The sequence below is a fragment of the Atta colombica genome, unplaced genomic scaffold, assembly GCF_001594045.1.
Source record: "Atta colombica isolate Treedump-2 unplaced genomic scaffold, Acol1.0 scaffold125, whole genome shotgun sequence".
NCBI classification, from domain to species: Eukaryota; Metazoa; Arthropoda; class Insecta; order Hymenoptera; family Formicidae; genus Atta; species Atta colombica.
In genome coordinates this window covers 1,449,491-1,463,892 of record NW_017259212.1, presented here as the reverse complement: position 1 = coordinate 1,463,892, position 14,402 = coordinate 1,449,491, and the positions used below count along the sequence as shown (strand labels likewise).

Below are 14,402 nucleotides of genomic sequence, written 5' to 3'. Positions count from 1 at the left end.
CTACCTCTGATAGTATAATAAGAATATTAAGTTTATAATTTAATAAAGCATTTTTCAATGTAAATATGACAGAGCGTTATTAATATTTAAATAAAAGCTTCAGTCAACGCTTTTCTTTTACGTTCGATTAAGTTATATAAAGAGGTATTCCCTCTTTTCTAATTTTAACCACAAGCGAAATAAAAATTATTTAAAAACTCATACAAAATGTAGAGTGATTCTCTTTCTATTACATTATCCATAAAATTTGAAATGTCTATCTTTCGTAATCATAAAAATGTCTCATAATAATTTATGCCTTCGTAGCATAACTTTTTTATTACACTACACAAAATACATCTGCATGATTCAAAAGACTTTCATCTAATTCTATTTTTTTGTCAATATTAAAATGTTGTTGAATAATATTTGTTGTGCTTATAGCTTATTTACTTTTTGACAAGGTACATAAAAAAAATCCAGATTAAATCCAGATATATAGAAAATAGTTAATAAAAAATAATATGAACATTAATTTAGGTATGGATATTAATTTGGGATCAATTAAACATACCATTTATGTTTAATGTACAGATTGAGAGTTTATTCTCGGTTTAACATGTATGCGTACGTCTATCGTATAATTAATTATATAATAGTATCACGTATTTACAGTAGATTTGTGCGCCAGTGCCAAAAGACATAAAGTGATGTTTATCTCTTCAAAATTACAATGAGAAAAAATGTTAAATCGCTTCATCAGCTCTATCGATTTTATTCAGTTTGTATGTACATTGTGAAATTAATTTTTCATGCCTTTGTAGCATAACTTTTTAATTACACTACACATAATACATCTACACGATTTGAAAGACAGTTACAAAAATATATGTTAGACAAACGGTAGAAGAGAACTGACTGTAACTAGAAGTAGCATCTGTGGATTGTGTTACAAAGTGCAATATCATTTTTCATTGTTTTATATTTCTTTTAATTATCAGATAATTTTATATTTCATCACGTTTCTCGTTTAGCGTGTGACTATATTCAGTGACAGATAATCTGAAAATAGCGCAATGTTCATTTTAAGAATGTTCATATTTGTTACCTATTTTTTACTGATAACAAAATAGTTAATTTTTATTTTTTAATAGATCGCAGTCGGACGATTCCATATTATAACATACAATAATTTATTTATTAAAATTATTCTAAAAGCTTTATTTCAAAAGATGTTATTTTAGTAGACACAAAATAAATTTCATTATTTTTTAAAAATATTAAAATTTTTAAAGACAGAATTCAAATTCATCAATTATTCAAATGTTCATCAATTATTCAAAATTAATATTTTATATCTATAAAACATTAATTTTTTTAATCTTTAACAATGGCTCATAAAAGTGATAAAATTTAGGAAAATATTTAAGAATCATAACGAGCAGATATTCTAGTTGCGCCTTGTACTGCCTGTGCAGAATGTCTGGTTCTATCTCGTGAAGTGTTTGGCGTATCTTTGATATATCTGGATGGCATCCGTGCGAATTCATGCGATATCTCATCCATTGGATGTTTTTCTTCTAACGTTTCGTACAATGGTATATTAGTATTCCTGGGACGTCGTGATTTCATTGAATATAAAGCTGAGGGTGGAATTTCACAAGACCCTATATTTCCTTCAAAGTGATGTTTCGGCTTACAATGGCTGCACCAAGATTGATCGAGTATCTCCGCATCATCGCCTGAAAATAGTAAGAAAATTAAAGAATACTATAAATATTGATATTTATATAAAAATTTATGATGAATTTAAGACTTCAATTCAAAAACTTGATAATGAATATAAAACTAATTTTAAAAATTAATTAAAAAAGGTAATGGCTGTAATGATAAATAATCAAAGTTAATATTACTGTACTTTTTTAAATGTTGCTAGCTTACCAAAATGAGTCTTCGTCGAGAAGTGAGGATTAATCTGGAATCTACAATTGTTCCTTCTTGAAGTTGATGGTTTTTTGGTTGAGATAGTACCGCAACGACTACACTTTCTTCTATCAGCAAGTTCTGCCTCCGTAAATGACTTTATTTCTGGTCTTGTCCGGTGACTCGGTTGAGTTAGCGAAGCCATTGTGTCATATCGATCTGTTGAATTCTTTTGCGGAATCCAATTTTGATAGCCCATAGATAATCTTCGAGGAGAATTTTTCACTGCTTGAGCCGTGTACAGATCTTCCTCTGACAACGTTTCATGGATATCGCGCTCATGTGCATTATGGTAGTACCTAATCATACAGGCACCTCGCAGAAATTTGACGTATCGATGATAGAATATGTATGATTAAAGAGAATATCAAACCAAAAGCATAATACAGATAATTTATCATTAAGCTGTTTAATTACAATGTATCCTGTTTAACGTGCGTTTATGTCTCTAATTTCTAGCGATTGTTACTTTGTCGTGCACAATCCATTTAGTTCTTCATTAGCTTTGAATGGACTGTCCACGCAATAGTGCGATTAAACTAGCATAAATTGAGGAATAATTGGAATTAACTAAATTAGATGAAGCAAGCATAGTAAAATATATGTTTATAAGTTTCTGATCTTAGTAAATAGATAATAAGAAATTATATTTTCCAATTGTAAAAGCATTAAATTCATCGATTATTAAAAAAAAAATTAAATAAAACAATTTTTCGTGTTTAAGAATTTATATTACAAACCTTGTTGGTAAATGATAAGCAGGATACAGTTTTGGTGGTTGTTGAGAACAACGAATTCTATGTGGATCTTGTTGCTGATTAATCATTCGCATTCGCTGTGCTCGCAACAATGCATCTTTTTTAACTGCATTGCGTTGTGTAGCTTGTGTTTCAGCAGGTGCATCAGATTCTTCATCTATTTCATCGTCTGCTTCCTGCTCATCGTATTCCTTATTGATAGACTCCTCGATTCTTTTATCATTTCGAAGAGATCGATTGTTCTTCACTGTAGAAACATTTTATTTCAAGAAATTAAATGCAGTCAATAATTATGTTGTTTTTAATCATTTTAAACATATAATTATTTTATAAATAAATAGCTTATTTATTATAGAAGCTTATTTATTATAGAAAAATTTTCGTATTTTCTCAATATTATTTCTCAATATTATTATTAATTTTATTTTTAATTATTATTAATTTTTTTGTGTTTTTTCCATCTTTTTCCATCTTTTGTTTATTATAAATATAATAATAATTAAAATTGTTTAGTTCTTTTATATTCTTTGAAAGACATATTTGAATCATATATAGATTTATTAATATTTTCTTATATTTAATAATTTTTTAAACGTAATAAAGTTTTATGTAAAAAAGAAGATAAATTAAATAACATTCACATTTTATACCTTCCTCTTCAGCGTTTTCTTCTAAATTATCTTCCGTAAAATTTCCTAGTTCATCATCGATATATTCTGTATTACTCTCATCTTCTTGTTGAGTTTTATATCGATCTTTATTTATAACATCAACATTATCAATACGATCTTTATTTCTAGCAGATTTTGTAGTAATCTGTTGGTATCGCTGTGGTATTTCCGCGTGAAGAGTAGAAGATTGTTTCGGATGTGTTGAGTATGGATAAGCGTTATGTTTTAAAGTCTTGTAAGAATTTGCGGAAGAATAATAATTCATCGATTCTGGCATAGGACTTTGTTGACGTCTAAAAATCACAAAACTGTTTTTAACTCACTTTTATACAATTTTATCTATTTATGAAAGATATTGAATTTTTTCCCTGGCGTTATATACAAAAAAGAGTTAAAATTATACTTTTAATAAAGTTATGCATTTAAATTCAAAATTTAACATAAATTTAAATAAAATTAAATCTTCGAATACTAACTATGAGTTGTATTCATTGCAAAAAATTTTAATTAAATATTTTCAATATATATATATAAAAGATTATATGGAATGTTTCTTAACTTTTGTTATTTATTAAAAATTACCTGGTATTCTTATCAATGGTATCTTGATTGTGTACTCTTTGTGTATATTTCCAATATACATCAGGTAGAACTCTACCATCAATAGTTTGATTAGCAGACCACGTAGACGTATGTGGTGAAATGTACTTTTTAGATCTTCCAATTTGCTCCATTCTCGTCAGAAAGCTTGTATAGATATTTAAACTTTGTCAAAAATGAACCTTTATATTTGTAATTTCTTAATTCTCAAACATTATATTTCACTTTCTTCAAATTTTGTTCCTCATTATTTATTCTATTTCTATTTTCACTATTTGCTTTTGGCACAATTCTTTATTATTATTTTAATTATTCTTTTTGTTTAAATTTTGCTCAAGTAATTTGTTTCTAATTATAGCAATTTGCTGATCACAAATATTTTTACAATTTTTTAAGAACACGATAAATCTTGTCGTATTTATCGCGTATAATATAATATGTCATATCGGTTTATTTTGGCAATTTTATAAGCTAAACTATGAAAGAAATGCTTTAAGAAATAGGAAACTCACTTTAGCACAATCTATAATATTAATATTTTTTTTTGATACACAGTTCTCTTCGTCACAATTTGTAATACAATTTCTTCAAAGAACATTTGAATTTTATAATGCAATATTAAGAGCTGACAAGATGATTAGCACAGAGATGAGAGTGACGAAAGAAAGATGCGACGTGGATATTTTACAAGAAGTTATATAAAATTATACTTCTTCAGGAGATTGCACATTCGAAATTTCATCTGCAACTACATCCGCATAGAATAACTTCTCGGCTTCCTAGGTTAATGAAATTAAAAGGATAGAGCGGCGTAGTTAAAGAAGGAACAAGGTGACAGTCACGATCTAGAAATGCATAGATCGTGATTTTCTGTTTCACCATTTGTCAGTTTCGTTGCTGTCTTCGTGTTCCAACGAAGAGTTCAACGTGCGCTGGAACTCATGCACTCTTTGACTCTGTTGCTCGTGATGCAACTTTCGCCACTTAATACGACGATTTTGGAACCAGACTTTAACTTGGGCCTCGGTCAGTCGAAGTGCGTGAGCCAAGTACAATCTTTCTGGGCCCACCATGTATTGTTGACGTGCAAATTCACCTTCCAGTCGTTCCAATTGTTCTGCCGTAAAAATTGTTCGCACCCTCTTCACTTTGCCTCCTCCACCAGAACTAGAACTCGAACTATTGCTCTTTGTTGAGCTTTCCTGACCTGAGAAAATAGCAAGTAAACATGTAAAATAACAACAAATAATATTTAATTATATCCTCTGCAACAAAAGTTAAATTACTATATTAAAATATATACATTTTAATATAATCTTACATTACTCTGGTCTTTTTTAACGTAATTATTCGCATGTTTCCATAATAATAATTATATCTTAATTTTTTTTGTTCTGTTTAATGATTTACAATTAAGTAAAGATGGATAATATTTATACACTTTTTAAATAAAAATACATGCAAAAATTATTTTTAAATTGTGAAAAACAATTTGTGCTAAATATAATAACGTAATCAGCATTTATACATTTAATAAATTTATAAACATGAGGTATCCTACGTGAGTAATAAAAGAGTATGTAATAAGGTTAAGTTGCACATGTGCATTTAAATGTAATCCATCAATAAATTCCCGAAGATATATTAATAGATATTCTAGAAGATTTCACAAAAAAAATATTATACCTGTATTTAAAATTAAGAAATTTTGAATACTATTACTTTCTTTTTGACATTGAAGATTTAGATATTTGACACATTCATTCTAGTAGAAACTAAAATTTCTCTGAAGTTAGTTATACGTTTTCGATTATCATACTGTGTACATAATAGAATTTCAATTGTTTCTTATTCAATTAAGAGTGTATTCCATTTCACGCATGATACATTATTTATCCTTGTTTAACACACTGTGAATAACAAGAATAAACGATGCATCATGTGTGAAACAGAACGCAGCCTAAATAATACATTTATTGTATAGTAGTTTGTTAAAATATTAAATGTATTTCTTATATTTAGAGAAAATATTATTGTTTCTTTACAAGTTTCAATTCTTTTAAATATTTTCATTTTAAAATAATTTTGATTTTAAATTATAATTCCTATCTTAATTGCGATTCTAATTTTAATAAATAAAGCTTTGAATTTTATGTAAAAACAACATACTAATATTTAATATTTATTTTATTTACATATAATAAGCAAATTTAAATGTTTAATTTTGTTTAAAAAATTTTTACTTTTTTCTTACTTGTTTACCTTATAACATAGAATATTTTTATTGTATAGTCACTAATAAATATTATGACAAATAAATAACATCCTATGAGAATTTACGTTATAAGAATTAATTGAACAATTTTAAAAATATGCTGCTTTAACATTGAAATTTAAAAAAATTTTTAAAACATTGAAACTTTAAAAAGAAATTATTTAGTATTAATTAATTGTAATTTAAATAATATTTCTATGTAACTTTCGTCTTTGATTTAATTAGGTTGTATAAACAAAAAGGTATAATTAATAAAAGTCAGAATTAATAGACAAGTTAATACACATTCTGGTAGCAAGTTGACGTTAAAATGACATCATTTGACATCATAATGACGACAAAATGACGTAGCTTGCTACCTGGGCATATAATAAATTAAAAAAAATGTTATAAATACCCTGATGTTTTCTATATTGTTGCTGTTGATTTCGTTTTTCTCGCTGATTGTTCCTTAACCCCAAGATTGCATCGATAGTGAAGGACTTCGCTTGTTGTTGTTGCTGTTGTTGTGAATGTTGCATGTGTGTAATCGAATGCGAATGCGGCACTTGCGTTGACAAATTTTGCGCGGATAGTTCTGTACCAAGTAGATGCGAGCGTCTCATACGCTCTAAAGCTATTGCTTCAAGATCGGGATTCCTCGGCTGTACTTGCAAGTTCCTAAATTCCTTGTGATCTAACATGCTCGAATTTTCTAGTAAACCAGCACCACCACGCAATCTTTCAAGGGCCAAACTGCTAATATGAGTATCCCTCATTCTATCTAGAGAAAAATTGAACTCTTTCATGCGATCGAGATTATAATTCTTGAGCAGGCCGAAGTCCTTTATTTCCTTTTCTACCACAAAGTTAAGATCCTTGCTATACCTATCTAAGGAAGATAACGACGCATGAGGACTCCTTTGCTTCGTCTCGCGCAAATTAAATAGCACATTTTTAGCGCTGGAATTTTTTGGTCTGCAAAGCGTTGCGGCGTCAGTCGATTCCTCATTCTCGTTCAATCTCTCCAACGGATAATTAATTTCAGTCAAATTATTGGCGGAGTAACCGAAATCTTTGACTTTATTCAATGTCATAGTCAAATTTCTGGTCGGATTTTCACATGGAAATTCATTGAATCGGAGAGACGTCCTATCGCCATCTTCAAGACTAAGATGAAAATCTTTCGATTCCATCGATGCATCTTCTTTGGTTTTATCAATAGACAGATTCAGCTCTTTGATGCGCTCATAACTTTGAAAAGCTCTTAATTGAGATTCTGAATGGCTGCTGTCACTTATGCAATCCGATAAGTCTTCCGCCGTTAGTCTACCCGACGGATCATTCGTCTCCATTTTGAGATATTTTTGAAATTCTTATTTTACTTCAATTTTTCTTGATATGGATAATATATTCCAATCATATAGCCACGGTTAGCATTAAATGTTTATTAATATTTATCGTTACATAACACAGATGTTAATTTGACTTCAAAGAATACAATTAAATTCGATAACGAATCACACAAAAAAAATTCGAGTTTCTTAAAAATGTTATATTATTTGCATAAACATTTATCACAAATTCTTTCTGCAGAAATGGCGATCGACTAAATATATTCAATTAATTTTTCTTTTTCACCATGGTCATCAATTGATCACTGTCAGAGTTATAATCAGAAATACTAATACGTATTTATTACGTATTTTATACAAATTGTATCATCTTTTAGTCACATTAACTTGTCATTCATAATCTTTAAAACACACAATGTTAAAATCGAAAGTCATTAGATTATCATCACAGCAATGTTTATTATCGATTAATTATTATCCCATCATAAACAACAAATTCGCGCACTGTCACATTTTTGCAGATTCATTGAATAACTGTAAGTTGCTCAGATTGTCAAATGGTGAATAAATTGATGAATAAATATGAACGAAACGGAAATAAAAGCAAGGAAGTGGCAAGAGCACGAGAAGAAACAGTAGCAGTATCGGAAGACCGAACTACGAAAGCGCTTTCGACGAAGTATGATCGGACCGCGTTGGCGCTCTGCAGCATCCAAGGATAATGATGTCAAGCACGAGGATCACCGCTATCGGATAGGGTTGGCCAACGGGACCAAGGATATCCAGCTAATGATCCCGTACGTGACGAGGAGGGTATTCACCCGCCGCCTCATAACCCTCCTTGCCCGCCCGCCATCCCTAACAATCAGTCGACCGTTATGTTTCACCTCCGCAACCCCCAAATGGACCGCAGGATACCCCCTCGTACGGTCAATATTTTTTCATTCGACGAGAGAAGGCCGGGGCGCACGTCGTCGCCGAATTCTGGTTGGCCGGATTCTGCCATCACCCCGTGTCCAGGACACGCCTACCGCGAACATCGTGGGGGTTATTTGCGGGGAGTCTGTTACTTTTTTCTACCCTCTATCTCGAGCTATCCAGCCAGCATCCACCTCCGTCGACTCACAACCCGTTCTTCCTCATCGTCGTTCTGCGAAAACCTCCTCCGTCCCACCTAGCAGGCACCCATTAATAAGCTTTCGCCTAGACCAACTAGCTTACTTGAAGATGCTGATACTGACACCAAGCTTCTCAGAAAGCGTATCTGTGGAGACGAAGATGAGCGCGTGCGTGAACGTAGTTAGCGCCTTGCTTCGACCGCTCGTCAGCGATGTCATCCGCGTTCAAGACCTTCTAGTAATTAGGTCCTAATGATGATGAGGTAGTTTAATTTTGTTCGGATGATCTTTCTTATCTCGTCTTGGATTGAGATAGTCTTTAACATCGAAGAGTTCACTCGCTATGGATTATTGGGAGGAATTTCGCGCAATTTATCTTACGAAATTTCGCGCTGACTCGAGGAATTCTTGAGCTAATTACACAAAGATGGTAATATTATAATGAACATAAATTAATTGTAGAAAACTGTTACCAAAAGAAGAAATTTAGAATATTGTTGACATATTTTTTGAAATATTTATAGATAGAATTTTTGCATGTAAGATATATTACATATATTACACGTAAAAATAAATCTTTGTTTCTGTAATTTATTTTTACTTATTATAAACATAATTGGTGAAATTATGTTTAAAAATATATTATTATTGAAAACGTATAATTTCCTTTTTATAGCAAAGAATTGAATTCTAAAATATTAATGTAAAATAAAAAATATAATTTTCAAACATTAGTAAAAAGAAAAAAATTGCTAACTTACTACTTTAATGTATGTATATGTATATTTATCTACAGTTTTTATATAACTAAATTAAGACTAAAATGGTGACCATCATTATTAATATATTCTAAAGATGTCGAGGTAAATAAGTCCTCCTTAATTGCTTCATGCCAATCTGAAACTTCATCCACAATCCCCTCATTAGACGTTGACGGGTACGCGGGAATTTCAGTACCTTGGAAAACCTCTAAGGAGGTTACACTCGAGGGCAAGAGCTTAATTATGTTGAGGTTTTACATCATATCGACTTCATGCACGCACAGCCTTATCTTTTTATTGATGACAATAAATATATCATCTTAATAATACACGGTGCTTTAAAGTCAAAGAGAAGAACTGATTTACTCGAATTTAAAAAAATGTTATGTTAATTATATTTTTATTTTATTTTTTATGTTAATTATATTTTAATTATTTTTTTTGCAATCCGTTAATGTGACTAATGTGTGTATAGTATAAGAGAGTAAAATCTTTGGATATTTCATAATTACAATTTTTTTAACATGTATTCCTGTACGTAAAAATTATTTTCATGTGTATAAAAAATGTTATAGAGTTCTACTTACAATATCTAAATATAATGCGTGTTATTATATATAATAATAATATAATAAATTCACGTATTCCAACTGCCATAATGTACGCATACGCGTGAATAACACCTCTAATAAAAGTTTTACGCTCGAAAAGCCATTATGAAGTTAAGATTGAGCTATAAATTTCAAATTTACATTCAACTTTTAAGCTATTCTCTATTTTACAAACAATTTATAATTGCATCGTATATTTCTTATTACTTAAACCTTGCTATAAATTGCTTTACTATAAGGGATTATAACACCAATAATCTAATCCTTTTAAATCCAAATTTTTATTCATCAAATAAAGAATCTAAATCTTCTATAAATTGTTATAATATCATGAATATATATTTTTATATTTGTGTATTTTAAGTTAAATTAAATGAATTATAAGAGTTAAGAGATTTTTTAATTATTTTGTTAATGTATGTAAATAATTATATATGTCAAATTTATATAAATATTTTTACACATACAAAAAAAAACATATACATTATTACATGCATAAAGAAATTTATTGTTTAATTACAATTTATTTATATTTTAATTCATGTAATTCATGTAGTAATTTCTTTTAAAAAATAAAAATTATACGTACGTAAAATTTTTAGAAAAGAAAGAACTTGTGCATCGTTAAGTTAATTTCTTCGCTGTCTTATTTTCACAATGCGTACTGGTCTGATAATTATCAGTTTTTAGATAGAGTATGTATATGTATGTGTGTTTGTGTATGTGTGTGTGTGTGTGTGTGTGTGTGTGAAGGAAGACAGAAGCAGGGTGAAATTGGCGACAAATGAATAAATTAAATGGTAGCTCGTAGTGGGGGTCCAAAAGAATTTCTATTGAAGCTCGATACCCACCCTCTTGATCGCAGCCCAAATGACTTGCGACTCACCCTTATTACGGCCTGAAATTTATCACGGAAATTTCGTGGAGTATTTTACCCGAATAATTGCTCCGCTTTATAAGAGCCACCCTTACGAGCCAATATTATAAGACAAAGAGGATCAGGCAAGACTTCTATTCATTTTAACAAAATTAGTTCGATATGCAGACAAATTAAACAAATCTTTGATAAAACAAATTTAACCAACAAGACCCTTTTAATTCTTTATTTTACAACATAGTTTCTATTAAGTATTTTTAACAAATATATTTTTTATGCAAATTTTGAGTTGATAAGAAGATTGACAAATAAAAGGAAAAAATTATCCATTTATTTATATTAAGTAATTTCGAAAATCACACTGTACATCCTTGAATGTCATTATTCTAGTCATGACTAAATTTGACTGTCGCATCCATGAATCCATTAAGTTAACATTGTTTGCATCAATCATTGATCGGTTCAGTAAATCTATCAACTGCGGAAACTAACCGAATTCACAATACCTGCTGATCGCGGCATGGAGAGGATCATTAACTAACTAAATATCAATTTCGATGGTAAATAGTAGTCGTGCTATCTATTGTTCTCAAATTGAATCCATATCAAGAATGATCTATAACCGTGTAATCGCTACCGCACAGGCGTGGACGCACGTATAAAATTCACGAGCGCATAATGCCATACGCATCCCCCTTCCACCCTTCCACCCTGAACAGCCCAGGAACGTAGGTATTGCGATCGACACATACAAAGCAGTCTCTCCCTTCCTGGACTCTACAGCATTCTGTTGCCTTACAACCAACGCTACTATCCTCCCTGGTCCCTCTTCACCGCCTTCGTTACCCTTGCTGCCTCCTCTGCCACCTCCTCCTCATCTTCCTCCTCTGGCTTTCATTCCACATGCGATATTAAAGCCAAGGCAATTAGCGGTGGGGGTTGTTGCGAGAGACGGCGAGGGAGTGCGACAGTTTCAGCCGGGTTTCGTAGTCATCCGCCTGGTGGGGCTGTCTCGGATATGATTGGCTGTCAGCAGGGGTTAATCCCTGGGCCCGGCCACACCCCGGCATGTCTCAATCCACCTCCATGAATCCGACCGACCGAGCTTTCCGCCCGGAATCCACTGAAAACGAGGGTGAAAACGCGAACGGCAAGGATATACCGGATGTTTCCGGAGCGCGGGATGAGTCGAGCTCCTTAAGCGTGAAGGAGATAATTTCGGACAGATGATAGCGTCATCGAGCAAGAAAGACGGTAAGCGTGTGCTCGTTTTTAATGATGTAGTAGTTAACGTTGCATTACGCGGATGAAAATTATGCGCTGGTTACGAAGAACTGCGTGAGAGGACAATGAGAGAATTGTCTATTCCAAAAATATTTAGAAATAGATTAATAATTAGGCATCTAAAAATTATTTGAATTAATTATTATTCTCACATATAATGCATTTTATATACCTAAACGTAAAATATAAAAAGTTATTTTTAAAAATGAAATTTTAATTAAAATAATATAGGTAATGATTATCTTGCATCCAAAATCTATGATTTTCTCATTAATAGAGAATTATCTATCTTAAAAACATAAAAAAATTTTTTTTAATTTGCAATAATTTAGTATTTATAACTTCAAATTATCACTAACTATAGTTCGCATATCACAAAAGAACAAATTGATTAATGAGTTAAATAATCAATGTATATGTGGTATAATTCTTAATCTCAAATGATCCTCCATCTCGATTACTGTTATTATTAGTAAGTATTGTTGTAGTTATTTTTATGATATAACTCACAAAATTGCATAACGAATAAGTGTAGCATTAGATGGGAGAAAATAAAGCGAAGTTTCAAACTTTCATCAATTAAAAGGGTTGTAATAAAAATTTTTCCAGGTAAAATAAAAAAAAAGAAAATCTAGAAAGTATAAAACTTGATATAGGAGGTGTAGCAATACTGCAAATTATAAATGAAACTTTTTTTTGTGAAATTAAATACTTTACTTAATTATCGTATTATCATCTATTATTAACATGCGTGTATATATCAAGTAAAATTATCTGTTACGTTATAATAATACTATTTTTATTGGTTAATTATTTTTAACAAAATATATTACAAAATTTTTAAGAAACATAAAAAAACATTACATAATATATTTTAATTTATAGTATTAAGAGATTTTATCAAAAAGTATTTATGTTTCTAAATTGTTCATAACTGATGACTACGTTTTTTGTTATGTTCGAGATCAGCGATTAACTTCTGTATACTAACGCGCACTACACAAGTAATTATCGTTCTACACAGTTGCGGACTTTATATTTCTGCATAAGCTCAATGCTTTACGTTGTCAGTATTCATACATTTGCGTGACGGTAAGATCAATTTTCTGACATTCGCGTATGTTTCATTTATGTTTCTCTATTGACAGTGCGGAAAAGATTGTAGTGGAAAACGCTTAATTCCTTGTTCCGCGATCAGATCATATCATCCGTCTGATGCTTTCTTGGATTTCGTGGAAACGTACCGAAAATAACAAAGAACAAAATTATGTCAGAAGACGTCAAAATCCGCCGACGAAATCGATCCGAGCATTACTAGCTCAGTCCAGCATCGAGTGAGTATCACCTTGAAATTTTTTTAATCATATCATTTTAAAATATTAAGATATTATATATGAATTCACAATTATCAAAATAAATTAAATTTTTTTAATAATTAAATTAAATTAATAATAATTAATTAAATAAAAAAAAATTCGTTTTTTTTTATTGTTTGCTAGAAAAAATATAATTCATAAACTAGTACTACTGAATATTTAGATTGCTACATTATTGTATGTCATATATGTGAGTTGACTTTTACGGAGTCAAGTAAGGTTAATGAAATTTCTCCGTAATAGTGATATGCCTGTATTTAACTTGTGGTTCTATGAACATAATTAGTATTTGTCCTGAAATACTCTTTGGAGTATTATAATATTATTTTAATGCACAACAATGCAAAGATAACATTATCATATACCGAAGCTAAGACAATATTATCGCATATTATTATTATGTTTCTTTTTATTAAATAAAATAAATTTGTAACAATATTTATTTATATCACTAAAAAAATGTGTTTAATTTTAAGATATTAAAATGTTTTATTCTTATCTCCATTTTTTAAACACTTAAAAATGTTTTAATTTTAAACTTTTTCAATAGATAAAACAATACGTGTTTGGACGCGTAATGTTTTAAATTCAAACATCTTTAAGTGTTTAAAAAATAGGGAGGACAAGAGTAAAATATATTTCTTTTTAAGTGATATTATGTGCAATAATTTGTTTTCATAGATATGATATTTAATAAAAAAGAATTATTATATTTATAACAAATATGAATTTGCAATAGTAAATATAATATATTTAATTAAGCAAAATTAGTGAA

The 14,402-nt window shown here is 30.1% G+C and overlaps 2 protein-coding genes across 2 annotated transcripts; both read right to left on the bottom strand.

The window, feature by feature from the left end:
* Positions 1-1,404: 1,404 nt before the first annotated feature.
* LOC108694771 lies at positions 1,405-4,125 on the bottom strand. The gene is made up of 5 exons (XM_018204428.1): positions 3,974-4,125; positions 3,371-3,684; positions 2,703-2,967; positions 1,921-2,261; positions 1,405-1,721 (listed from the first exon to the last, which is right to left on the bottom strand). The coding sequence occupies exons 1-5, from the start codon at positions 4,123-4,125 to the stop codon at positions 1,405-1,407; spliced, it is 1,389 nt and encodes a 462-aa protein (XP_018059917.1).
* A 741-nt stretch (positions 4,126-4,866) lies between these two features.
* Positions 4,867-7,600, bottom strand: LOC108694852. The gene is made up of 2 exons (XM_018204534.1): positions 6,664-7,600; positions 4,867-5,198 (listed from the first exon to the last, which is right to left on the bottom strand). The coding sequence occupies exons 1-2, from the start codon at positions 7,598-7,600 to the stop codon at positions 4,867-4,869; spliced, it is 1,269 nt and encodes a 422-aa protein (XP_018060023.1).
* Positions 7,601-14,402: the final 6,802 nt, after the last annotated feature.

Coding starts and splice junctions, on each gene's coding strand:
- LOC108694771 (XM_018204428.1), bottom strand. CDS start 4,125: ATGGAGCAAATTGGAAGATCTAAAAAGTACATTTCACCACATACGTCT. Junction 2,968..3,370: donor AGAAAACGCTGAAGAGGAAG/GTATAAAATGTG, acceptor ATGTTTCTACAG/TGAAGAACAATCGATCTCTT. Junction 1,722..1,920: donor CTCGACGAAGACTCATTTTG/GTAAGCTAGCAA, acceptor TACTATTTTCAG/GCGATGATGCGGAGATACTC.
- LOC108694852 (XM_018204534.1), bottom strand. CDS start 7,600: ATGGAGACGAATGATCCGTCGGGTAGACTAACGGCGGAAGACTTATCG. Junction 5,199..6,663: donor ACAATATAGAAAACATCAGG/GTATTTATAACA, acceptor CTATTTTCTCAG/GTCAGGAAAGCTCAACAAAG.